The 24,290-nt window shown below is 38.8% G+C and overlaps 2 protein-coding genes across 5 annotated transcripts; one reads left to right on the top strand and one right to left on the bottom strand.

Annotated features, from left to right (window-relative positions):
• The first annotated feature begins 744 nt into the window (after positions 1-744).
• Positions 745-17,455, top strand: acadvl (acyl-CoA dehydrogenase very long chain). Of its 3 annotated transcripts, none has more exons than XM_067522720.1 (21): positions 745-854; positions 1,163-1,229; positions 1,315-1,384; positions 3,435-3,506; positions 3,969-4,041; positions 4,159-4,223; positions 4,309-4,443; positions 4,546-4,690; positions 5,113-5,242; positions 5,310-5,435; positions 5,582-5,780; positions 8,450-8,554; positions 8,772-8,858; positions 9,140-9,202; positions 11,611-11,712; positions 13,842-13,939; positions 14,597-14,669; positions 14,821-14,893; positions 15,223-15,295; positions 15,483-15,558; positions 15,954-17,455. In XM_067522720.1, the coding sequence occupies exons 2-21, from the start codon at positions 1,177-1,179 to the stop codon at positions 16,089-16,091; spliced, it is 1,956 nt and encodes a 651-aa protein (XP_067378821.1). In that variant the 5' UTR covers positions 745-854; positions 1,163-1,176; the 3' UTR covers positions 16,092-17,455. The 3 variants fall into 3 exon arrangements, with proteins under 3 accessions (XP_067378821.1, XP_067378823.1, XP_067378822.1); XM_067522722.1 differs by having other exon boundaries at positions 828-850; XM_067522721.1 differs by having other exon boundaries at positions 849-900.
• A 1,397-nt stretch (positions 17,456-18,852) lies between these two features.
• zgc:194312 (uncharacterized protein LOC794943 homolog) lies at positions 18,853-21,965 on the bottom strand. Of its 2 annotated transcripts, none has more exons than XM_067522723.1 (2): positions 20,873-21,963; positions 18,853-19,409 (listed from the first exon to the last, which is right to left on the bottom strand). In XM_067522723.1, exons 1-2 carry the CDS (start codon positions 21,820-21,822, stop codon positions 19,268-19,270), a joined length of 1,092 nt encoding a protein of 363 aa, XP_067378824.1. In that variant the 5' UTR covers positions 21,823-21,963; the 3' UTR covers positions 18,853-19,267. The 2 variants fall into 2 exon arrangements, with proteins under 2 accessions (XP_067378824.1, XP_067378825.1); XM_067522724.1 differs by having other exon boundaries at positions 19,271-19,409; positions 20,863-21,965.
• Between the last annotated feature and the right edge of the window lie 2,325 nt (positions 21,966-24,290).

Genomic DNA, 24,290 nt, shown 5'->3' on the forward strand with positions numbered 1-24,290 from the left:
TTTTAATTATCATGTAATTCAAACGATTGCAGTTAAGTTGTAACATATCAATAAATTTTAGCTAAAGTCTCTTATACACCGTGCCTCTCCGGGGCCATTATTGGAGAACAGCGGTTAACTGAAAATATTTAAATATTGTGCTACATTATATTTCTGGGCAAGACACTGAACCCCCAACAGCCCATTCCCACCCCCAGCTGTGCAGTGTCGGGCCAAGCCCGGTAGAAATTGTGTAGGGTTGCGTCAGGAAGGGCATCCAGCGTAAAAACTGTGCCAAATCAACATGTGGACGATGATCCGCTTTTGCGACTCTGAACTCACGGGATAAGCGGAAAGGACAAAAAAAAAAAAAAAAAAGCTACAATATATTTCTATTTTCTACAGATGAATATATTAGATTCTATATTACTAATTTGTCTTCCAGAGAAATACATTGTACTTTTACTGCACTTTGTACATTTACATGTACATGAAAAAATACTTAAATATACTTAAACTGGGGGAGTTAAAAATCTAAATGATTGAAAAGAGCAAAGTGCGGAGAAAGAAAAGTACAGCCAATGTCAAGCACCACATCTGTCAAACAATGTGGTGCTCTTGTGATTTTTGTTTTCGTTTGTATTATTTTTATTATTTTTTCCCACTGCATTTATATTTTTATTTGCTTTTCTTCTATTGATTTTAATTCATTTCTGCGGTTGTGTTTATTAGGCTTACTCGAAACACTATATATCCCAGAAAGCACCGCGGTGAAACAATATCCGGTGAACGCGGCCTATGAACAAGAAGAAGAAGAAGAAGAAGAAGAAGAATCAGGTTTGACGCTGCCAGCTGGGTCATTTCAGACACGGTCGGTAAGTGTTCGTAAACAGGGGATGTGTTGCAGTTTAACTTGTACAGGTTTGAGCTATACGTTTTTGATTTTCCATAGCGGGAATAAAAATATGGTAACTGAGTTTTCAAATGCAAAAAAAAAAAGAACTGACCAAGCTACCAAACAAACCATCGCCCTTAACACCACCTTCTTGTTAGCTTCTGCTACTTTGACTGTTAGCGCGAGCTTTTACAGAAGGTGCTATGTTTGACCACTAGTTTGGGTGGTATTTAACTTTAGCTAGGTACCTTTTTATTCTGTTTTCCTGATTTTATTTTGTTTTTTCAGATTAAAATCAAATCATGCTGCTTCGTAAAGTGAGCCAGTCCTCCGCACTGTGCGGTGCCATCCTAAGGTAACGTTAACGCCTCAAGATATTTATCATTTTAAGGCTGGACAAACAATTTATAACCATGTATTATTTCTTGTCCGGGCTAAAGAGGTCAGCGTCATGCCGGGGCTGTAGTTGCTGTGCAAAACTCTCGACTCTACGCAAGCCAAGCTGCAGAGGTACGACAACATTGGCTTACAATATAATAAATAAATTGTTCAAAATGAGATTTCTCTTTCTCTTTGACATTTGGTTCACGCTGTGTTTATGAAAATTTGGACTTTGTTTGTTTGGCCGTATGGGTTAGCCGGATGACCTAACGTTGACGTCCCCCTCCCGCAGGAAGTAGGGGAAAGTTCAGTGATCACATGATTCACTCATAAAAATAACACCACCAATACAATATGCAGCGCTACAAGAGTTGGTACTGTTTACATTACAATACATTACATTTCTAACAGAATTTAAAAAGGAGTTAAGTTTTATATGAGCCGTGAAGGAGCAATACCCAAATTTCATTTGCAAGGGCCAGCATTTTTTTTCCTTTTTTTTGAGCATAGGGCTGAGGAGGGGATATGGCTATTAATAGCGTTTTATCTATACTGGCATAAATACTGGAAAGTGGCTCTTTGTTATTGATGCTCCTCCCAATCTTCCCCATTACCAATACTGCTGTCTGTATTCTTTTTATATTCTTCCTTCATTTACTGGGAATTTCACTAGTGCTCAGTGAGCCCTTGACCGTGATTACCTTTCACTGTTTGTTCATGAAGTGAGCAATGTAATTTATATTTAATGTAATGTAATTTATATATTAGTTTTTTCTGTTTTACAAACATATATGGCATCATGTGCTCATGCAGGTGGGATAATGGATGCTTTCTGGTCTGCTTTATTTATCATTTAATAATATTGCGTCTAAACATCCCTGACCTCCAAACTTAAAATGTCAGTATAGGTACTCAGCACATACATGGACATTTTGCCATGAATTTGGAAAGAAAAAGAAATTGTAAAAAGAAATGTATCTTAATAAAAGGGGTTTAAGTAAATTGCTAGTAAATAGACTCATTAATATTCAGTACTTTGATTAAAATTAAAATTTTAAAATTTGATCAAAGTTGTTTTATTTAATAACATTTATTTGCTCAGATATTGGCTCTTCAATAAACTCTATTATAGGGTCAGTCTTAGGTACCAGATTATCTGTTTATTGGCAAAGCTATACAACTGCCCCATGATGTCCAATCATTCACCTTTATTACCAATCCCAGTTCAGCAAATTAAACAGTAAAAATAATTTTTTTCTCTCTTACAGCTGATAATTGCAACCTTCTTGGTATCAACAGTAAACAGCACACTGCCTTTGTTTGCTCCTTTGAGTGCAATTTTCTGCCCTCATGTATGTTGAGCTTTCAAAGCCTGACATTTTTCAATATTTGTATTTATTTAGGCATTGGGTGTTTTGTACAAAAAAAAAACTGACTTGCATTTACATGGATTAAAGTAACCAAAGAAAACTAAATCTTTATTCTGCGAACTATGTTTACATGCACTTAGGAAACCTTGTTACTGGAAATCTGTGTATACATGCAGCAAAAGAATAACATGATTTCTCCTCTACCTCTAATTCCGAAGTCTAGCTCACAGAGTTTAACTGTATGGTGACAGTGTGTGTTCCTGTCGCTATAGAGTGACACAGCAGGGGGAGGGAAAAAGGACGCACACACACACAGCTGATCCACATCAGTAACTGTCTGAATTTAAAATACGTGGGGAATTATTTAAGTATTTAGACTCCACGAGGCCCTTTTTTTTTTTTTTTTTTTTTGTACTTTAGGCAGACTTTGTTTTAAAAACCATGCAGCATCGCCAGTTAATGATCTCTCCTTTCACTCATTCTTTCACTTAGCTGTGTGTTCTTGTCTGTAGCGTTTTGGTACACACATGCACGGTCAGAGAAAGCAGATTAGAAACCTGGTTACGCATGTACAGTGTTCTGACATAAATCTACCTATGGAAATCGGGTTTCCTTTATCCACTACCCTCATTTTGGAAGCCAGCTTTCCAATTTAAATGACAGTTCAGAAATAGACTTTTCCAAAACCGCCAACTGTAACCTGGTTACTTAATTCCATTTAAACACACTGAATTTTAACATTTTCATTATGGATTAAAATATTTTTTAACATGTTTACAATTTATTGTAATGTTTGTTATTCTCTTTAGGCGGTGCTGGAGAAGCCAGCAGCAGTTGGCACTGATGCTGCCAGTAAAGTGGAAAAGAAGACAGTTGCTGTTGTATGTAAATTAATATATTATAATTTTGTCCTTTTAAGCTCAGAGAAGTTAGTTTGCCTCAGTACATGTCAACAGTATCAATCTACTCAATATAGCTTACAATAGAAGTGGTTTTCAGTCCTCTTATAGCACTGTGGGAAAGAGTTTTTACGATTGAGTCGCTGTTTTGTTTGGATGTGCATGATTGTGAATTAAATGTTAGTGATGGATTCAAATAAATCCGCTGACCGACAGGGGGCAGCAATATACCTAAAATGCAGAAAAGCAGGAACGAAGATGAGGGCATGCTGTAAACGTCATTGTAAAATTCTTTCAACCAATTTGTTAGACCTTAAAGATGCATACTTTTTTTTTTTTTAAACAAGTGTTTGAATAAAAGCTTGGTAGAGTAGCTTTAACAAAATATGTATACTGTGTTTATGATAGCAGTAACTTTACTGTGGCTGCTTTCAACTTCTCCAGGAATCGAAATCATTTGCTGTAAACATTTTCAAGGGGCAGATCATGACTCCCCAAGTGTTTCCATTCCCCTCAGGTAAACCAGAGTTTTTTTAAAAATAAAAAAACCCTAAATATACCTTACAATACAAAAATTGAAAATCTTGGTAGAAAAGAAATAAAGTTGCAGTGTAATCACTTTTCTGTGCTGTAGTCTTGAATCAGGACCAGGAGCAGTTTCTTCGAGAGCTTGTGGGGCCTGTCAGCAAATTCTTTGAGGTAATGTGCATCCTTAGTGAATTTTGTCTTTTTACATCCATCAAACTCATCCTTCACTCTTAATGTTTCTGCTTTCTGTGAACAGGAGGTCAATGATCCTGCCAAGAATGATGCTTTGGAGAAGGTGGAAGATCACACCATGCAAGGTCTGAAAGAGATGGGTGCCTTTGGCCTGCAGGTGCCAGCTGACTTGAGTGGCCTTGGCCTCTCAAACACACAGGTATGTGTAAATGTAATTTGTATGCACATCTTAGGCAAGTACATATGAATTTTGAGCAAATGTGCAAAGAGTCTAATGTATTGACATCGATCCATCCCACAGTATGCACGGCTGGTTGAGATTGTAGGAGGTCATGACCTGGGCGTTGGAATCACTCTGGGGGCTCACCAGTCCATTGGCTTCAAGGGCATTTTACTTTTTGGGAATCAAGCACAGAAGGAGAAGTACTTGCCAAAACTTGCCACAGGTAAAAATGTGTTTAAAAAAAATAAAATGTAATGTACAGTTGAGTGAAAAGGTTTGCATCGCCTTAACTTGAACTACTAAGTAAGTTAATGCACCTTCAGCTGTTACAGATGATTAATATCATAACCAACAAAAATGTTGGTAGTGTATAAAAGGAAAGGTATAGTAATATAATGAAACCATATCATTTCCTTAATGTACAAAGTGTGTTAAATTTAGCTTGTACTTTACATTTGCAAGTCAGTAGAACTGGAGGGCCAGTCTCAGTTTGCTGAGAGCAATAAAAACAATCAGGAAATCTGCTTTTAGAAGACCTTTTAAAATAAAATAAATTTGAATACATTTTAGTTTTTTGATCTACTCCTGCATCCTTGTATTTATGGTTGACATGCTGTTGGGGGGTGTGTCTGTGTGTCCTTCCAGGAGAACATATAGCTGCCTTCAGCTTGACTGAACCAGCTAGTGGCTCTGATGCTGCCTCCATTAGGACCACCGCTGTTCTTTCCCCCTGTGGGAAATACTACACCCTGAATGGAAGCAAGATCTGGATCAGGTGAGGACATTTAAGCCTCTTTCACACATGTGTTTTGCTTATCTGATAACCTGTTTTGTCCTGTCAGCAATGGGGGCTTGGCTGAGATCTTCACAGTATTTGCGAAAACACCCATGAAGGATCCCAAGACTGGAGAAATGAAGGACAAGATCACAGCCTTCATTGTGGAAAGGAGTTTTGGTGGAGTGACACAGTGAGCATATTTTTTTTTATTTCATTTCGTTTATTACTAATTCTGCTAATTTTTGAAGCTATGATTTAGTGCTTAAGGTGTGTGTGTGTGTGTGTGTGTGTTTTCGTACTCCCTAACTGTCTCTTATTTTGTCATCTTACTTGCAGTGGTCCTCCAGAGAAGAAAATGGGAATCAAGGCATCCAACACAGCTGAGGTCTATTTCGACAATGTCCGAGTTCCAGCCGAATGTGTGCTCGGTGAAGTTGGTGGAGGTTTTAAGGTGGCTATGAACATCCTGAATAACGGGAGATTTGGCATGGCGGCAGCACTTTCTGGCACCATGAAAGGAGCCATCGCCAAAGCTGTGAGTACTAGCACTGCAAATGTTGAAAGGAAGGAAAGTGTAACAGCAGAGGGACTGCTCTACGCTTTGTCAGTTAGAAAATCTACACTAACAGCTTTCTGTGCCATCTGCATTGTTCTTATCTGGTCTGCATGTGCTACGCCCCCTTTATTCTATATTTCCTCCTGTGGGTTTTGTGGGAAATTCCCCCTTTTGTAGTTCATGGTGCTTCTTGCTGCTATGCAACTTCCTGCTGACGCTTACAGGTGTTTAAAATTTGTCTAGTTGTCTCTGTTGTTTTTCTCAAACAACAGCCAAATTTGTAATAGACAACTGTCTTAAATATAAACTTGTAATCAGATTGTAATGTATTTATACAGAACAGGTGGTGGGTTAATATATCAAGGGATGTAATGAATATTGTGCAATGAGAAATGTGACTCAACCTGTTGAACACTTGCATCATGAGATGGTTCAACATGTGAAATGTGCCCCTTGTTGTACAATTATCACTCTTTAGAAAACAGTTGTTTGTATGTATGTATGTTTGTATATGATAAAAGGTCATGCACTTGCACTACCTATTGGCACTCAACGTGCTTTACACTACTTCTTATTCACCCATTTACACTCAGTCATACACACACACACCAATGGGGGAGCTGCAATGCAGCTGGGCAACACTCACCGGGGGCATATGTATATAATATGAACTTAAAACAATCCCATTTGTCTAAACTGATGCATATATATTGTGTCTAATAATCACTTTCAGTTTAATATATGAAAAACGTGAAAGAAACCAATCACGTTTTCCCCGAGCTTTGGGCTGACTAATTACAATTACATAGAATATGTAGTTTACAATAAAGTGGAACGGCAATCAGGAAATTCTCAATTTAGAAAACCTGAAACCATTAAGTTGTCACTTTTTCCCCCTCCTTTTCTGTGGTTAATCTGCCAATTATATCACTAGATAAGCACTAGAATTTTGCAAATCAGCATAAAAATAAAAGTAAAAGATCAAAGAAAGTCTCCACAGTGGAACGTGTGCTGCACATTAATTTGGCATGTGATTTTATGCCGGATGCCCTTCGTGCCCCATCCTCCCAATTTCTTTTATTTATTTCTTTATTTATCTATTTTGTTTTTCCCGGGCTCGGGCCAGTCACCAAGGTCACCCTTGGTGACTGGCTGGGGCCACACCCCACATCCCACCCCAACACCACCTGTTGGGGTGGGATTCGAAACATCCTGCCTTGCGCATCCCAACACGGAGCCACCTGGCCCGCTCAGCATTAAAAAAAAAAATAAAATAAATAAAAAAGAGTAGGCCTGACAAATTACTAAAAACCAGCGCTGCACGTTTCTGGGAAACTGAGTCATTTTCTTTGTTACCCAGATGTGTGGTTACACTCTTCTCTAAAACTTGATAAGCAATATTTTTCCCTCTTTATGCTTTACTTGTTGCCTTCACAAAAAGGTAAAATGACCATTACTAAAATCGGATCTTTTTTGTCATTTGCTCATAATTCTAAAGCTTCTAGTGTGTATATATTAAAACAGTGGAGAGTGACATTGAGGTAGAGATTCTTCTTTACAATACAGCCATTTGTAAGGTATTCTGGACAAGCACACTCAGAGGCACTGGTTAAAGCCAGTTTGAGGGAATGATATTTATTAACAAGGATAATGGTGTATATTTTCACACAAACTCTCTAGGAAGCCATTCAGAGTGTTTTAATTGTTAACAATAAAATTCTCTCTAATAGTTAACCAAAGTTCACATCTGCCTCCTTTTTTTTTTTTGTGGTCTAACACAATTCTGTCAGTTGTTGGTACATATCAAACTGTATTAACAAGCATGTGGTGTTGATACAGTAGATCTCTCCTCTAATTCAAACATGACACTGTCTGTTGTGCAAGAGTGAGATTGTTGTGTTAAAGCTTAAATGTGCGTCTCTACTACACATGCATTCTTGTTTTATTGGTCTACTCTTTTTGTCCCCACACCTAGTTCAGCATATCAATTCTGAAGTGTGATGTCTTGCAGTACTGATGGAATTTCCATCCAGGGAGATCGTATTAATTTTGACTTCCATAGAAGAGAAAATAGATGAAATGGGGAAAATCCCTGTCTTTGGCCTTTTATTAGCTATAGGGAGAATAATCTGTATCTGAGACAAAATTTCTGTTCTTAGCGATAGTGATGACCTTTTCCATGGGATTGCTTTCTTAACATGGGGCTATGAATTGGACATGTTCAGTGATTTTAATTTGTTTTCAACAAATTGAGGTTTTAAAAGTTAAAAGCTTTTATTTCAGTTCAGACATTTTCACCACAATGCCTGTGTGGTCATACTGAGCTGCTTCCTCAATGCCACCAGACTTAAATATACATTGATCTTACCCATTATTTTGCTGTGTGACTACCCAACTAAGCTTCCCCTTTTTGGGCAGTCTTCCACTGACCTCAGGGTCAAAATGTGGACAATGATCCGCTGTGGCGACCCTGAACTCACGGGATAAGCCGAAAGGAGGAGGGGGGGAAAAAAAGGCTACAATGTGTTTGGTTCCTCCATAAAAAATTTGAGAATTTAAAGTTTGTGTTATACAGTATGCATCTATGGAATTGGTAGTGACCATAAATAGTCAGTAATATTTCGCCCATTTTTCTTTTCTTTTCTCAGGTCGATCACGCAGCCAACAGAACCCAGTTTGGGAACAAGATCCACAACTACGGCGTCATTCAGGAGAAGATTGCTCGCATGGCCTTGCTGCAATATGTAACAGAGGTCTGTGGTCCAGTGTGATTCACTTTTCCCTTAGCTCCTTTGACAATGAGATCGATCAAAATGTCCCAGTTACACGCTATTGAAAGTACGGTCTGTATCTTTTAGCACTTAAGTGTTTCAGTGTAGATTTATGTTGGTATCCTGCCAAACCAGCAGTTTTAAGTTAGTTAGCCAAGCTGTTTTTTCTCTTATTAATTCTTAATTATTTTTTTTGCAGTCAATGGCCTATATGATCAGTGGCAACATGGACAGTGGAGCAACAGAATTCCAGATTGAAGCTGCGATCAGCAAGATCTTTGCCTCTGTAAGAAGTTAACAGAATTAACATTTTGTTTAACATCTAACTAGAAGAGTGAAAAGTGCCCATGATGTCAGGGTAACTGTTTTAACTGCCTTTTCTGCCATCACTTTTTTTGCATCTTTCTTGCAAGGTACAGCATCTGTTTCATAATATTTGTTCCTTATTCTGTGGAAAAGTAAGGTGCAGACAGTTAAAGGAAGTATGTCTTGAAAATAGTTTACAGAATTGAGACAGTTGTGTATTTGTTTTTTTCTACTTTTTGTTTGTTTTTAATATTCTGGCAGGAAGCTGCATGGACCGTGACTGACGAGTGCATTCAGGTTATGGGTGGCATGGGTTTCATGAAGGTGAGTGTTCAGTCACATCCTGTAACATACAAATGAAAAGCTGCAAATTCAACAACAGTTTGACTTTTCACCTGCTAGAAATTTTAATTTCAAAAAAATATAAAATTGACAAATAGCCTGTTGCAACAAAATGCAGCAGGTTGTTAAAGCAACTATTTCACAGTATAAAAAAGGAATTTTGCATGTGTGTGGGTGGGGGGGGGGGGTGTACAAATTTGTAGCACTTAATCCAATAAATCACGAAATTTAAACAGACGCACATTTAAACTTTCTTTTAAATAGTTTGGTGGTCAAAATATTTTTGCAAAAAGGAACTTTCACAGAATCTCTGTAGCTATTTTTAAAAATTAAGGGTTCTGTCATTTAAAGCTGTAGTAGCACTACAAAGCTATTTTTCTGTAAATGATAACATATTTTGTGTTCTGATGCATGCAAATGTTGTTGAAGCTCTGTAGTTTTGCCAGCAGTGCCACACCACACCCTGAACTCCAGGTGGCAACAAGAAGCTAAGATGTGCTGCAGTACACATGTACAGATAGGGAAGAGGCTAGTAAACATTTATGATATAACCTTTCCAACTCTGCATTGCAAATAATTGGAAAGGGTAAAAATAAACTTTGTTTGTTGGACCCCAGACCCCACTCTTTTATAGGACTTTTATAGCACTTTTAACTTTTAACACAAAAACTGGGCTGCAAATAGTTCCTGGGATGTAGTCGCTGATCTCAAACACATTTTTTTTTAAGTTGATACAACTTGTGTACAATGCTTAGACTTGACTAGCATATTATTGACTTTAAAGTCACTGGTGAGAAACAATCAAGCATGAAAAGTACTCGGATGAAACGAGAAGCCAAACTTAACTCTGATCGTTGATACAATAAGACTGTTCATCATCTTTTGAAATTTTGGGTAACTGCTGAAAACATTGGTGCCTCACTGGTTGCTGTAAATCGTGTCTCAAACAGTGGTCATTTAATTTGTAATTTCTTTTATTTCTGTCTTATTTTATTTATTTTTGTTTGCTTCTTTACTTGTGGTGGAAACTCAAATAGCAGTGGAGGTACACTTCCCAGGTTACTTCCAGACACTCCTTAATTCCTGGTACTTATGTATTGATTGCTTTTCCTGCTTTAATGCATCGCTTCATTTGTGTATTCTGCAATGAGACATTATCTGAGCACAGTGCCAGTTCTTCCTTTTTGGTAACTTGAGTTAACCATATTTATTTAGCATCTTGTTGATACAATATATGCAATCTTTTATTTTATTGTATTTGGTGATGATCTAATCTGCGAGTAGTAGGACTTGTTTGTCACTGCAACAGAGAAACTGCTTTTTTGACTCAGAGCTTATAGCAGCTTACATAGCATGTTTACAATGTGGTATACAGTCAAATAGTTGCTACATGCAAGGAGTTCATGCTCAGAAAAACCACAGTACAGATAAAAAAAAAAAAAAAAAAAAAAAAAAAAAAACCAAGAGCACAAAAATAGAGCAGAGCGAGTGGGCTGAAGAAATGGAAGTGAAGCAGCATAAATAATAATGTCTCTCTGCTTAAAATAAACCAGATAATACATCAGGGAACCTCTCGAACAGACGTTCTACTTTACCAGGTTGTCAATACAGTGGAAACTATTCCTCATCTTGAAACAACGCTGCTAAGTGCAGAGGTCACAAACCTGTTTCACATTGGTCTCTGCAAGTGTTGTACTCCTGCACCATTTAATGTAATTTAGCTTAACAACACAACAGTTAACAATCTGAATATGGGTTGACTGTGGCCCAGGAAGTGGAGTAGTCATCTGTAAATCTGAAGGTTTGGGATTGATTCTTGGCTGCTCCTGTCACACATCAAAAGTGTCTTTTAGAAAGACACTAATCCTGTTGTATTGAAAAATGGTGCAACTGTTTCTGTAACTTTGCGGTCCAGTCCATTGTGAAATTAGTTCTGAGGTAAGAGCGGTCTAGAATAAATGGAGGAAACAGGATTTGATTATTTCTGCTCAGTGTGCATTTTGACTCAGTTTTGTTTGTCTAAAGTAAAGTCAGAATAGTGTCAAGCATTTTTATTTTTGTTCCTCCAGATAGATAACATGATCTGAGTTGCCTGAAATACAAACGTGCATATTTAATTAATGAAAGAAAGTAGTAGTTACTCTCTCTACTTATCTTTGCAGCTGGTGTTGTCACTAACTTACTTTAACTTGTGAGAAGCTAAGATCATTGCCTAATGTACTTTGCTCAAAGTGTGAATGCAGCAGCTTTACCAGAATATATACACAACTCAAGAAATTTCTGAAGAGAAATTCACTTAAGTTGCATTCAGTTCAGTTTTGATAGTAAATTCTAGGTTATATATTGCAGATTCGTACCGACTGAAAGGTAATCTTTCTTTATTTTCACAGGATGCTGGACTGGAGAGAGTGATGAGGGATTTGAGAATTTTCCGAATCTTTGAAGGCACCAATGACATCCTGAGGCTCTTTGTAGCCCTAAACGGCTTCCAGGTAACATTCAGTGCCTTTTTGTTGTAGTGTGTGTGTTTTTTTTTTTTTTTTTTTTTTTTCGCAGCCCAAGGTGTAGTGAGCTGTGTGTGTATATTTGGAAAGTACAGATCAAAATTACTGTTCTGTAGACAGGAAGTGATTTATGCTTGCTATCTGAAACTCCAACAATACTGATGTGAGTTTAGATGGTGCTGCACTTGTAGGTTTACAAAGAAGCGCTAAAGAAACAACTGCCTCATTCACTTAACCTCATGTTATCAGTCGTAAAACTGGGTATGGCAGCAGTATCCCTGTCATTCTCTACTAATTTTGTAAGGGCCTAATCTTGAGGATGTAGAAATTAAATGGTGCAAGAAGTTGCACATACTATAACTTTACTTTTTTATTCAACTGAAAAGAAAAGTTCATGTGCTGTAAATATATGGGCAGAAAACCACACAACCAGGTACCCCTGAAAGCAAGTACCTTGAATGTGATGAAAGTCGGTTAACCTTTGATTTGGGTAGAAGAGTCTGTCGCGTCAGGACTGTGTTTAATTGGCAGGGATCAAATGATTCACCAGCTGTCATTCAGATTCAGCTGAATCCTGACCGGTTCAGTCTTACACACTTTAAGCTAGTGAAAAACCACAGAGGGGGAACAGGAGCATAGGCTTCTCTCTTGGGAAATAAAACAAATTGTTGGGCATAGTGTGTTCGTGACTCAAGTATTACGATACTAAAGTGGCATCGCAATACCCTGCTTTTACAAGAAAAGGATGAATGTTGTGCAAAAGCAACACAGATTATCTATGATCAGCACTCTTGTTTCGCTGCCTGCCTGCAGAATTCAGCTATGCCTTTTTCTTTTCCCCTTATGTGCCTTGCAGGCATCTTTCATTGTGAATGCGACGCATGACTGCAATTGTACGAGTGCAAAGCAAATATACTTCAGGGAGCACCAAGCTGGCGAGTGTGATATAATAGAATGTATGTGTGTGTGGATGTGAAATATTATTTGAGGGACTTTGAGATCCAACACTTTGGCAAGATACCAAAATTGATTTGCTATATACAGAACCCTAACATTAGACAATAGCAGCCTTCTTTAACATTAAGCAGCAGCTTTTGATTTTTAGTTAGTACTGATCCTGCAGTTAAATTAATATAGTGGCAGACATCCCCAACAACAGCAGTTTATTTTATTTTTATTTTTTGTTTATTTTTTTGTTGAAATTGAACATTCATTTGGTAAGTAGCTTGCTGATTAAACAGGCTTGCTGTAGCTGGTGTTTGTCTGGAGCTTTGGAACAAAGTTTGTATGAGAGTCAAAACAGTTCACCCCCTATCACCACTGTACATCCTCGAGTCCTAAGTTTCTCAATAGCTCCAGAATATCCAGCAGGGATTCTTCTTGACTCTAAGATCTTGGTTACATGAGTTGCATTTCCCCATTTTATTTTGTGATTCTTATAAATAACTTGACGCTTAAGCTTATAAACTTAACATTTTTTGAACAGGGCCTCAAGTATTTGGATTAGGTAGCTATTGGGAAAACAAGTCTCAGTTTTCTGTAGAATGGAATGAACATGTATAAGTGTAAGGGCTTGCTAATATTAAAGGAATCAGATGACTATAATAAACTACATTGTACTATGCTTAGTAATCATTGAACGTACATTTTTGTTCATAGTTATTTCTATCACTAGAAAATGGGATTAGTAACGTGGACACTTCTGCCAAGGAGGTGATTTTAAGTCTTACTAAACAAATTATGTCTTGCTGCAAATTTTGTTAATGTTGTTCAGGGTTTTGAATCTCACACCCTGGACTAGCCTGGATGGATGCTTAAGTGGTGTATTAAAACTGGCTAAAAAATACGTCCTTGGCAAAAGTCTGCAAACTGTGAGCACACTTTCAAGTTTTCCAGCAGGATTTATCAAAAGCCATAGTTGTCATTTACTTTTCCTCATGTTTTAGCTTTGTGACATTATATTGTATTAGTACTGGCATCGGACTCCTAGGGTATTCTGTCAACAATAGATAGATGCCTTCACTTGTTGAATTAAGCTTATTAAGAAAGTTGTGCAGGGCCATTAAGCAGTTGCTATCATCACTGATGTCTCACATGTCCCTCTGTGCTTCCTGCAGAATGCCGGTAACCAGTTAAGGAGTTTGCAGAAGGCCCTGAAGAACCCACTGGGAAATGCTGGGGTGCTTGCAGGCGAAATCTCTAAGAGAGCCAAAAGGTTGCAACACACACTCACTCCTGTCTGTGGGATGGGAAGAGCTAAACTATCGCTGGCTGTGGGAGATGGGGACTTCCCTTGCATTGCACACTGTATGACAGATGGAGTTTATTTTTAGTGTCGGTTTCATCCTTCGTTTTACACCTGAGCAGAAACGGTTTATTTGTTAATAGATTCCCTGCATTTCCAGATTTTAGGTGTGTTTTATGTTCAGTTCCTCCTTCTGTGAACTGTAATGTTTGGTTAAAGATTGTTTACTTACATTTGTGCTTTGCCAACACACACAGCTGCCACAGAATTACAATTTCCTTGCCTCCCTACTTTAATGTGATTAAAAACTTGTTAGAGCAGTTGAGTGAATGCTCTCAGACAAGATCAGTTTGAAGTGGAGGCACATCTTGTTAGTGTCTGCGGTTGTTTCCAGTTGGATGAATGCAAATTGATCACAAGTTCATAAATGACGTGTGCCGATGCTTACATTCAATGTTTCTTCTACAGCAAGGTTTATCTAAACTTATATCTAAACTTAATGTGCTGCTGAGGAAATAAAATGTGTTCTCATTTAAAGACCTGATGTTCCTGTTTGTAAAGTCAAATGTAAATGTATTTGTACCTTTCCAGCCTTGTTGATACAACTGTCTTCTTCTGTCTCTGTAGGAAGGTAGGTCTGAGCACTGGTCTCACTCTGCAGGGAGTCGTTCATCCTGAACTGGCACAGAGCGGTGAAATGGTATGTGACAGTTTCCATTTTAGGGATCAGGGTGGACTGATTGTCTGGGTGACAGCACAAACCTTTTCTAGGATTTTTCTGCATTGTTACCTTAATTCCAGATTTACATTTTAGTCTTTATGCAATCTTTTTTTTCTTCCCTGCTCATTAGACTGTTAAAGCAATCGAACAGTTCGGAGAAGTCATTGAGGAACTGCTTGTTAAACATGGCAAGAAGATCATTGGTAAGTGTGTGCGTGTCTGTGTGGGGGCAGTTGATGGCAAATCTTGTGGGTGTCAAAAAATGAACTGTAGAGAAACCCCCTGACTGGTAGATGGTGTTTCTGCTAGAGGTAGTCATTTCAGACTTTTTTTTTTTTTTTTTTTTTTTTTTTTTTGAGGTTTAAATATGAGAAAATAAATGAAATGACTAGTCTACGGCCATGCAAATATCAGAAATTGAATCAAACGTGCTGTTTTATTGCAAATGGTGAGGAGGCATTAAATTTGCCTGCTTTTTGATACTGTGAAGATTTCTGGAGAAAACAACTCATCTTTCAGTTTTCTTTTTCAGATGAACAGTTTGTCCTGAAGAGAGTCGCAGACTGTGCCATTGACATCTATGCCATGGTGGTGGTTCTGTCCAGGTACACGGGCATGCAGACAGATGATAAACGTCTTACAAACCACTCTGGTTTCACACTGTGTCTCCCCATTTCTGGCTGTAAACTCCCACTCATTTTCTCTATTGACTGCGTTTCTTCCACATACAAACTCCTACACAGCCTGAAGCGACATTTCTTCTTTCTTAGTTCTCTTTCCTCTCATCTGCAGGGCTTCTCGATCCCTGAGTCAGGGCCACGCTGCAGCTCAGCATGAGAAGATGCTGTGTGAGACCTGGTGTTTGGAGGTAAGAACACGCACTGTGTGCAACCAGTTTAGGCATTATATATGAAGATGGGTCCTACACCAGTTGATTACAGATTACTGGACAGTGTGCAGCTCTCATTGAATGTAGAATATCTACATCTGTATCTAGAATCCACAATGGAAAGTTGACTTTGTTATGCCTCTGTTGTCTTTTGGGGTGACAGTATAATGTCACCTACATTAAATTATGTGATTTTAATTTCTGGACAAAAAAGATCTCTAGTATAAAATAGAAGGCTAATCCAAGCTGCAGAGCGGCAGACAGCAAATATGAGTAGAGGCAATTCATTATTTGGTTTTGAAATTGCGATTAATTTAGAAAAACACTTTTTGCCGTTGAAGCATCCTGATTTTTATGCTCCCTTTACCCCTCAGGCTTATGAAAGGGTCCTGCGTGACATCAAGACTTTGCGCTCCAGTGAGTCCAGGCAGCTCTTTAAAAATCTGCGGGCCATCTCTACAGCCATGGTGGAGAACGGAGGAGTGGTGGCTCCTCACGCTCTGGGTTTTTAAACCTAAGTTTCCCTGCATCTTATCAGTTTGTTTTTTGTTTTATTTTTCATTCTTCTGCATCTCTATCCAGATGTCCAGGCGTGTCATTACTCCATCATAAGTGGTAAAATGGCGGCATTTACGTAGCAAAAGTGTAGAAACATTTTAACAATTTGCCTTTCACACAGATGGCATTGAGCTACCATGTAAGATTCCCAATCAGTCCATCTGGAGCAACTTGGCAATTGAAGCACCAATTCTGGGATTATTGGACAGCCTCTCTACATCTTGAACAGTTCACCCCCCTCTGCACGATTCATGCATTAAGTACCACTTAGGGCTAAATGATACTTTAGTTTTTAGGAATGTGGGTATTACAATCTGAAACTTATTGTGCTGACACATTCTGTGATCTTGATTATTAATCGTGGTGCATTTGTGAACCTAAGTTAATTAGATTCATTTTAGCTGGTGTTTGAATCAATGTAAAGTAAAAGTGAATTTAACAGATGAAAAAGTGTGAAAACATACTTAAATGCAGGTAAAACCAGGGATTAACAATTATGGTAACGGAACGTCTCACAGGTGTGTTTGTGTGCGTGTGGAGCTTTAAATGCACCGTTGGTACCTCAGCATTTGTGACTCACTGAATGATCTCACCTTAATTAGTTAATCTGTGGATTAAACAAATGCACTGTCAATGCAACTCTGACATAAGATGCCAGTTAACAGGACGCTTTGAACTGTTATAAGCAATGTAATTTATACATGTACGTATTTTAATGGACAGATTCTTGTACACAGATCAATACTTTGTTCAAATGTATATAGTGGTGTGGTGTTTATGTACTTGAATGACTTCCTGCATGTTAATTAACCTCACTTCTCTAAAACATTGAAGCCTTTGCTCCACAGATGATAGTCGAAGTTCCTGTTGCAACTTGAGTCAAATAGAAAATGTGCATGTTGTTCTTGAATCTTTGCTAATTGATGTAACAAAGAGTTTGTTTTTTCAGTCTAAGGTTGTATGCATCACTTATTGTAATGTAGTACAATCTGTCTGCATACATCAAGAGCATCCATCAAACCTAAATGGGTTTCACATTTTTGTTGCCTTGTCTTAGTACACAGTGCCTAGGTGACAAATGTTACTACAGCACATGATCTCATGCCTTCTAAAAAGCCTTCTGTTATCTACAAATCTCAAAGGATGGTGCAAGACAGTATCTGTCTGGTTTGGTTGTGATTGTGCAATTTGTTGGATTAACATCACATTGTGAATTTTAAATGTTTTCATCTAGCTTCTAGTAACTTATCTAATGTCCATGTCACTGAAGTTGTACGGCAATTTTTCTGTCATTAAACACATCAGTTTACTCAGTAAAGTTCAGATTCTTTAGTGTTCATTTGGTCATGTCTGTGAAAAGCCACATTTTCTTTGGCCGCATTTTGTTTTTCTTGTTTTGTAACATGTAAAAACTGATAAATATGGAAGTTCAACAAAAAAGGGGGAAAAAAAATCCTACTGAAGCAGTATTTTTACCCTCAAACCTACTTCCTGTTTCTGATGTATTATCTGCATCTTTACTTTCACTTCTGCAGTTGAGGCTCTTCCAAAGCAGCGTCAGCTTACAGGAATGCCAGCGGGTGCTGCAAGGGCATTCGTGCTGCTGAAATAAAACAGGAACCCCCTCCTGCTGCTATAAACAGTGTGACTCTTCATGTCTTAGTGTTCTGAGTGTTAGACTTGAGGGCTGTGGTTGAAACATTGAGGAATTCCCCCGTGTATGTGTGTCTCCATCTGAGCCTGTGTCTCCAAAACTGCAAATTAGAACCTTTCCATCTCTATTGTGTACAGCATAAATGCTTAAAACTGAAAATCATGTAAGGATTTCTCTCTGTTGGACAGGCTAGCCAAGATGGCTTTTATCTGTTACCAAGGAATAACAGGGTTTGAAGCAGACAGAAATCATAATTAATAAGTTAATTAATCAATGTACTGTTTCTGTAATATGTCTATTTTAATCATGACTAAATACTTTGTGCAAAAGGGAATGTCTAAATTTAGTGTTAAAAGTTTTTTGGGACTATATATACATCGTATTTATACTATTATACATCAGCAGAAACCGTAGAAAGAGTGCAGCACTTAAAATGTCATGCCAGGACATGATTTGATATGAGAAAATCATGGTTGGTGATCCTCTTGATACTAACAAACACAATCGAAACTGCACTTTTTAATATCTGTACTTTGATGGTGAAACTGCTGAACCAAGCACTTGGTGCTGTCAAGCTTTTTATCTAAGTCTGGACTGCAAAAAGCATATTTTTCTAAAATGCGGAACTTTCTCTAAACATGAGAATTTTGTTCTGTGCCGTGTTTGCATGGGCAGCTGAGTGAGAGAACGGGGTCTTGACTGAATTTGGTTTTGGTCATGAGTCTACATAAAGGCTATTTGTGGTCACTTGTCTGTTTTTGGTCCTTTCATGTCCATATTGGACAGTTCATGTCTTCTTTTTTGTCTTTTTGTTGTTGTTTTTTTTAATTGGGGTGGGGTTCACTTTGTATCTGCTATTTTGTGTCCTTAAACTGAGCTCATTCAAACAAGAAAATATGAACAGTAATTCTGAAAGGGCTTCGTTTCAGCGGCCTATGCGGTGAGAGGGTGGGCAGTAGACCCACTCGGTAATCCAGCCATGAGTGTGTATTTACCACCATATTGAATAATTCATACAGACATATTTGAAATATGACCTCCTTCAGGAAATATTCAAGTAGATCAAGACCATTAAACTAACAATTTTTAATTTCCACATAGTTAAAAACACATGGGAACGACATGCACTGGATGATACTCTAAATTATGTCCTCCATCCCAGTCCATTTAATCCCAAATAGTTCAGGACTGTAGCTCAGACCTCAGTGAGTTTAACTTATGAGCTGAAGACTTTGGTCTCAAATCCTGAACCAGCCAGGGAAATGATCACTGTCCACTTCATCTGAAACCACGCTGTCATCTGCTGTTCAGCTCCTCTTCGAATCAGCATGTGTGCTCGTGACATCTATGGTCATAAATAGATCAAACAGCAGCATGCTGATCTGTCGTTGCACCTCCTGGTCTGGATTAAACCAGCCACTCATGCAAATGTTCCTGTGGCCGTCGGGATCCCGACATTGATTTGCTTTTTCCTCATCAGGCACCGTCTGTATCACCTTGACATGAGCTTGAGTCATGTGAGGAACTCCTGACCGACATTGGCCTCATTTCTTCCTCCTGCTCTGGGACTTGTGAGACCTCTAAGGAGATGATCGTCTGGGCCGTCAGCGTTCGCTCTCTGGGGGGGCGAGAAGAAAGTGAGACTGAAACAACTGTATGGATTCAGTAACGAACACACGTGTCCCCTTTGGCGGTGGTGTAGTCAAATGTGTAACCAACTCAGATGATCAAAACATGTAAGGTTGAGCATTTTTCAGCTGGGACACTAAGCACAAAATCTCTATTTATTTCTCACATAGTCATTGTAGCAGCACCAGTGATCATAGTGATATTGATTCTTGGAAATAAGTAACCATTAATAGTAATAACAGGACATTTAGGAAACTATAAAATTAGGGCAATTTCTTAGCTGGACACAGATAAACAGCTAGTTTAGTTGCAGATATTGGCCTGCATGTAGCCCTGCATAAAGTTATTGGTTATTCACTTAAAGACTTAACAAATTAGATATAACATCTTAATTAGTGACCCTTTTTAAATGCCTCCTGTTTCCTGGTGTTATCTGTAGCTAAGGGTGGCAACAACACACAAGTAATTTCAAACCTGTGGAAATATTATACACATCATCTGGGCTATCAGGAAAGCACCAAACACTCAGGTTTCTCTGTAAATAGTGTGTGTGTGTGTTCGTGTGTTTGTGTGTGTGTGTGTGTGTGTGTGTGTGTGTGTGTGTGTGTGTGTGTGTGTGTGTGTGTGTGTGTGTGTGTGTGTGTGTGTGTGTGTGTGGAAAAGAGGAAAATAATAGCTCAGCTCAGTAAACTCAAGTAGTGACCCCGCTGCTATCAGGCTCTCTCTCCATGTTTGTTCTGGATGAGGTGGAAAGTAAAACTACTAGATTCAGTTTAACAGTTTCATGTGACTTCACGTGACAGTGTTTACCTCACTAGTGGAAATGTAACATATTACATATTTTCCTTCAAGTTTTCCATGTGTGAAGGTCCCTATAACCACACATAACCCACACATATTTCAAAGTGTGGATTTTTATTAAATGTTACTACCCGTTTCTAAGTTATAACTGGTGGCTTTGTTAAGGGTTATAACAGTATGTACATGGTGTTATTATTCACCAAAATAAAATTTTTAATTTCAAGGTTGTGAAATCTTCTGTGGCTGGTGTCCAACTTCCCCTAACAGCACTTGCTTTTTCCTTTCCGGTCTGACTCTCTCACATTTCCATTTGTTTACTTTTTATTACCATTAACAACAAGAAACTTCATGAATTTTGTAAAACTCATGTAGTATATCAGTGGCAGATACTGGAGCTGAAATACTAACCTTTGCTGATGGCCTGTTATAATGTGAGAGACTTTTTGAATAGTAACAGCTGCAGATTTGATTTATTAGAAATGAGCAACTGTCAACATTTAATGACTACAGCACACATTGTTGTTGTATTGCTGATTGTTTTAGCTTTATAAAGTCTTTAAACCTATTGGATTCTCATTGTAAAGAGCGACCTAATTGTATCCTCCTGTCTGTTGGGAACAAAAGTAAACTGGGGCACTCACTGGGACTTACCGTGCTCTCGGCTGCGTGTGTGGCCATCTGCCGCGCACAGTCCAGCCCAGGACAGTCTTCAAGTATCGAGAGCAGCAGGGGAATCTGTGATTCACCTGCTCCAGAAGTTCCTCTTTGCGCAGACCGTAAATTACCGGCGCAACACACTGCGCCAAGCTGAAGAAGGCGAAGATGTACACGGCTGACAGCTCCTTGGTCTCTTTCTGAATTATATTCCGTTTGTTCAGCATCGTCAGCACGAAGCTCACAAAGTTAGGGAGGATGTAAACAGCCAGCTGGGTGCCATGCAAAGCGATCGTCCTGCACCCGGCCCGGTTGCGCCGATTGAGCACCCCTAAGCGCCTTCCCTCCACTAGTATCCTCACATAGCTGTACAGTATGAGCGCCGTGCACGAAGCTATGAACACCACCTTCTGTTCTCCGCCTTTCCTCAGCTGCTCCGGGCCGCACTTCCCGAGATACCCATCACTGCTGCTCTGGGTCTCCAGATGCGGAAGCAAACTGAGGGGGATGATCAAAGATACCACCCAGGTGAACACACCCAGCAGCCAGGGCCAGCGCCCTCCGCTGCAAGTGGCGCTGTAGCGCATCGGGTGGCACACGGCGCAGTAACGGTCCAGAGCCATCGCCGTGAGGGTCAGCAGGATGTTGGAGGCGCTGCTAATCAACACGGTGATCATTGACATGCAGGCGGCGCGGCCCGGGCGCGCGTCCAGGTGGATCTGGTAGTAGAAGACGCTGCTCATGCCCAGGTAAACCAGAGCGGACACCAGCAGGTGGAAAACCAGCACGAAGCGGGCATGATTGCGGAGCCGCTCCTCGCGGATTATGGTCCAGTTGATGATGAGGTTGAAGAAGAGAAGCACCGAGAAGGATACGGTGGACACGTAGAAGCGCACGCACGTGTAGTCCCTCACCTCTGCTGTCCCCGTGGTGTTGTTCACTGACATTATTCCTCAGCTGGGTTTGGTTGGATTTATAGCACAGTGATGATGAAAGAACTGGAGCTGGTGGGGAAGAAAGTTTAGGTGCCACATGATCCTCTCTCTGAGCTGCCTCACCAAAGACTGACTCAGTGAAACCAAGCGCTCCTCTCTCTCTCTCTCTCTCTCTCTCTCTCTCTCTCTCTCTCTCTCTCTCTCTCTCTCTCTCTCTCACACACACAAACACACAGACACCCGCGTCGGTCCTGTGAACGTGAGGGAGGGACGTTCATATATTCGTAGATATATGTGTTTATGTTCATCAGTGTTCAATAGCCACTTTGCTTCAAAACATAGGTTAAAAAAGACACACTAGTTCCTTTAAAAAATAAATAAATGTAACGCTGTTAACCAAAGTTAAAGAAACATAAAAGAAAATTCAATAGGCTCAAATGTTAAGTTGACCAAACTGTGTAGTCACAAAGTGCAGAGACTAAAAGTCTGCTCCCAGTGAAAGTGTAGAGAGAAAAAAAAAACAAAGAAAGACACCAAAGAAATTATTAAACAACACGAACAATTTCTGATAGACTCAAGTTCTGTAGAAAGTCTCTGAATTCTGAATGAACTCCCCCTTTTTTAACTCTTCAGTTTAAGTTTTTTTTCTCGTTATGAAAGTGTAAAACTGTGAGTGCCTGCCGGGAACTAAATGTAATAAGTTGAGCAAACTCTCAGAATTGTGTTCTTTCAGAGGAACCCATGCTTATGTATTACATATTTTTATTATGTTAACGAGAAAAGCTTTCGTTTTAGCCTCTTAATTTCTGTTTTATTGAACAGTTTTACACTGTTACTGGGGAGTTTCATGATAAATGGCAACCAGCAGATGAGCTGAGTGTGAAAAAGGACATATGCACAACCAGAGACGCATTAGTCTAACATTTCAAATTTTTAGCAATAAACAATCAGGCATTAAATACATAGACATGCATTTAACATACATTTACCAAATGAATGTAGACTTTAAAAGCAGAATAAAACAAATGAATAAAAAAAAAATCAAGATAAACTTGCATTTATTGATCTTTAACACCATCAAAATAATCGTATATACATATATTATGTTATTACAAATCTTGTTTAAAATGTGCTTTCCAACAAACAGACATTAAAATAGAGAACAAACAAATGAATATAGTAAATTATTAAAGGAAAAAAAATTAAATAATGAAATGTCTCTGTAGATTGAATGTGTTTTAAGCACATTTTATAGGATGAGATTAAATGTCAATGCCACAATTTTATGAAACTGTGCCCCCTCAACAGTGAATACATTAATCCTCTGTGTACTTCTGTCATTTTCATAAGCAAATTTCTGTGCAGGAAGGTGGCAAAACCCACACTGGTACATCAGCATTTAGTAGTTCATATTGTTTTTATAAAAGCCACATCATATTATTATTTATTTTTTTAATTTTCTTTATTAAAACCACCATTTAAACCACCAGGTACTTATGTTGTGGCTGATCGGTGTATAAAGTGATGTTTTGTGGCAGCAGCAGAAAGTTTCATGGCTAGTGTCTGTTCACTGTTGCTGCCACCATCTGATGCGTGTCGGCGCCTGAACCGGACTGAACGATGCGCCTCGTTGGACAATGTGAGCCTGAGCTCACAGAGGATAAACATCTCCATTTAACATACTGATGCCCAGGAGTGATCCTACATTACAGGTGCCCTCACCTCACTTTGCGCCCACACAGTGAAGCACACAGTTCCGGGACAAAATGATGTAGTAATTCTAATATAAGAAAATCTAGTTGTGCATCCTTTCTGAGAAGTAGGAGATGACCTGTAACAAGACACCCCCAGGGTTTGTCTTTCTGAGAACCACTTTGTTGTAAAACCTCCTATAGATACTTTCCAGAGGTACTCGTCACTGAAGCCGGAGGAAGGGAAAGCACACGTTTCCACTTTTCTGGTTGACTGCTCAGGTGGAACGTGGGTAGTGGCACAAAGTGGGCACATTTAGTCAAGAACCACTGTGCAATTTCACATTTTCTGTACAATACAAACAACAACAATTATTATTGTTATTATTATTTCTCTACTTTTTCCTTGCAGAGCCTTGCAGACGTTTTGTTGCCAACAGATATGATCCTGTTGGAAAGGGTTTGTAATGTGTAATCACACGAGAGAAAAGTGTGAACTTTACCTCAAGGTGAGGAAAGTTTTTTGTAAGTTGTTTTTAAGTTTGTCCAAATAGTAAAAACATAAATGAACCCCACATCTATAAAACAATTTCTGTTTACTTTCAAAGACAATGTTTGCTTTTCATGGCTGTAGGATCTTTAGTCTTTATGTTCATTTAATATTCAATATTTGTTTAGAGTGTTTGACAAGCTATTTGCTATTTAGATAAGATTTCTTTTGTACACTTCTTATTATTGCTTATCTTTTTCTGAGTTGTTTATCTAGATAATTTACTTTTGTACTTGGAC

Source organism: Channa argus, chromosome 12 (assembly GCF_033026475.1).
Source record: "Channa argus isolate prfri chromosome 12, Channa argus male v1.0, whole genome shotgun sequence".
Classification (NCBI taxonomy): domain Eukaryota; kingdom Metazoa; phylum Chordata; class Actinopteri; order Anabantiformes; family Channidae; genus Channa; species Channa argus.

What these genes read in the sequence shown, in the direction of transcription:
- acadvl (XM_067522720.1), top strand. Translation starts at nt 1,177, where the DNA reads ATGCTGCTTCGTAAAGTGAGCCAGTCCTCCGCACTGTGCGGTGCCATC. An exon ending in AGTGTTTCCATTCCCCTCAG is followed by an intron (nt 4,042 to 4,158) that starts GTAAACCAGAGT and finishes TCTGTGCTGTAG; the next exon opens with TCTTGAATCAGGACCAGGAG. An exon ending in AAGGAGCCATCGCCAAAGCT is followed by an intron (nt 5,781 to 8,449) that starts GTGAGTACTAGC and finishes TTCTTTTCTCAG; the next exon opens with GTCGATCACGCAGCCAACAG.
- zgc:194312 (XM_067522723.1), bottom strand. Translation starts at nt 21,822, where the DNA reads ATGTCAGTGAACAACACCACGGGGACAGCAGAGGTGAGGGACTACACG. An exon ending in CACACGCAGCCGAGAGCACG is followed by an intron (nt 19,410 to 20,872) that starts GTAAGTCCCAGT and finishes TCGCCCCCCCAG; the next exon opens with AGAGCGAACGCTGACGGCCC.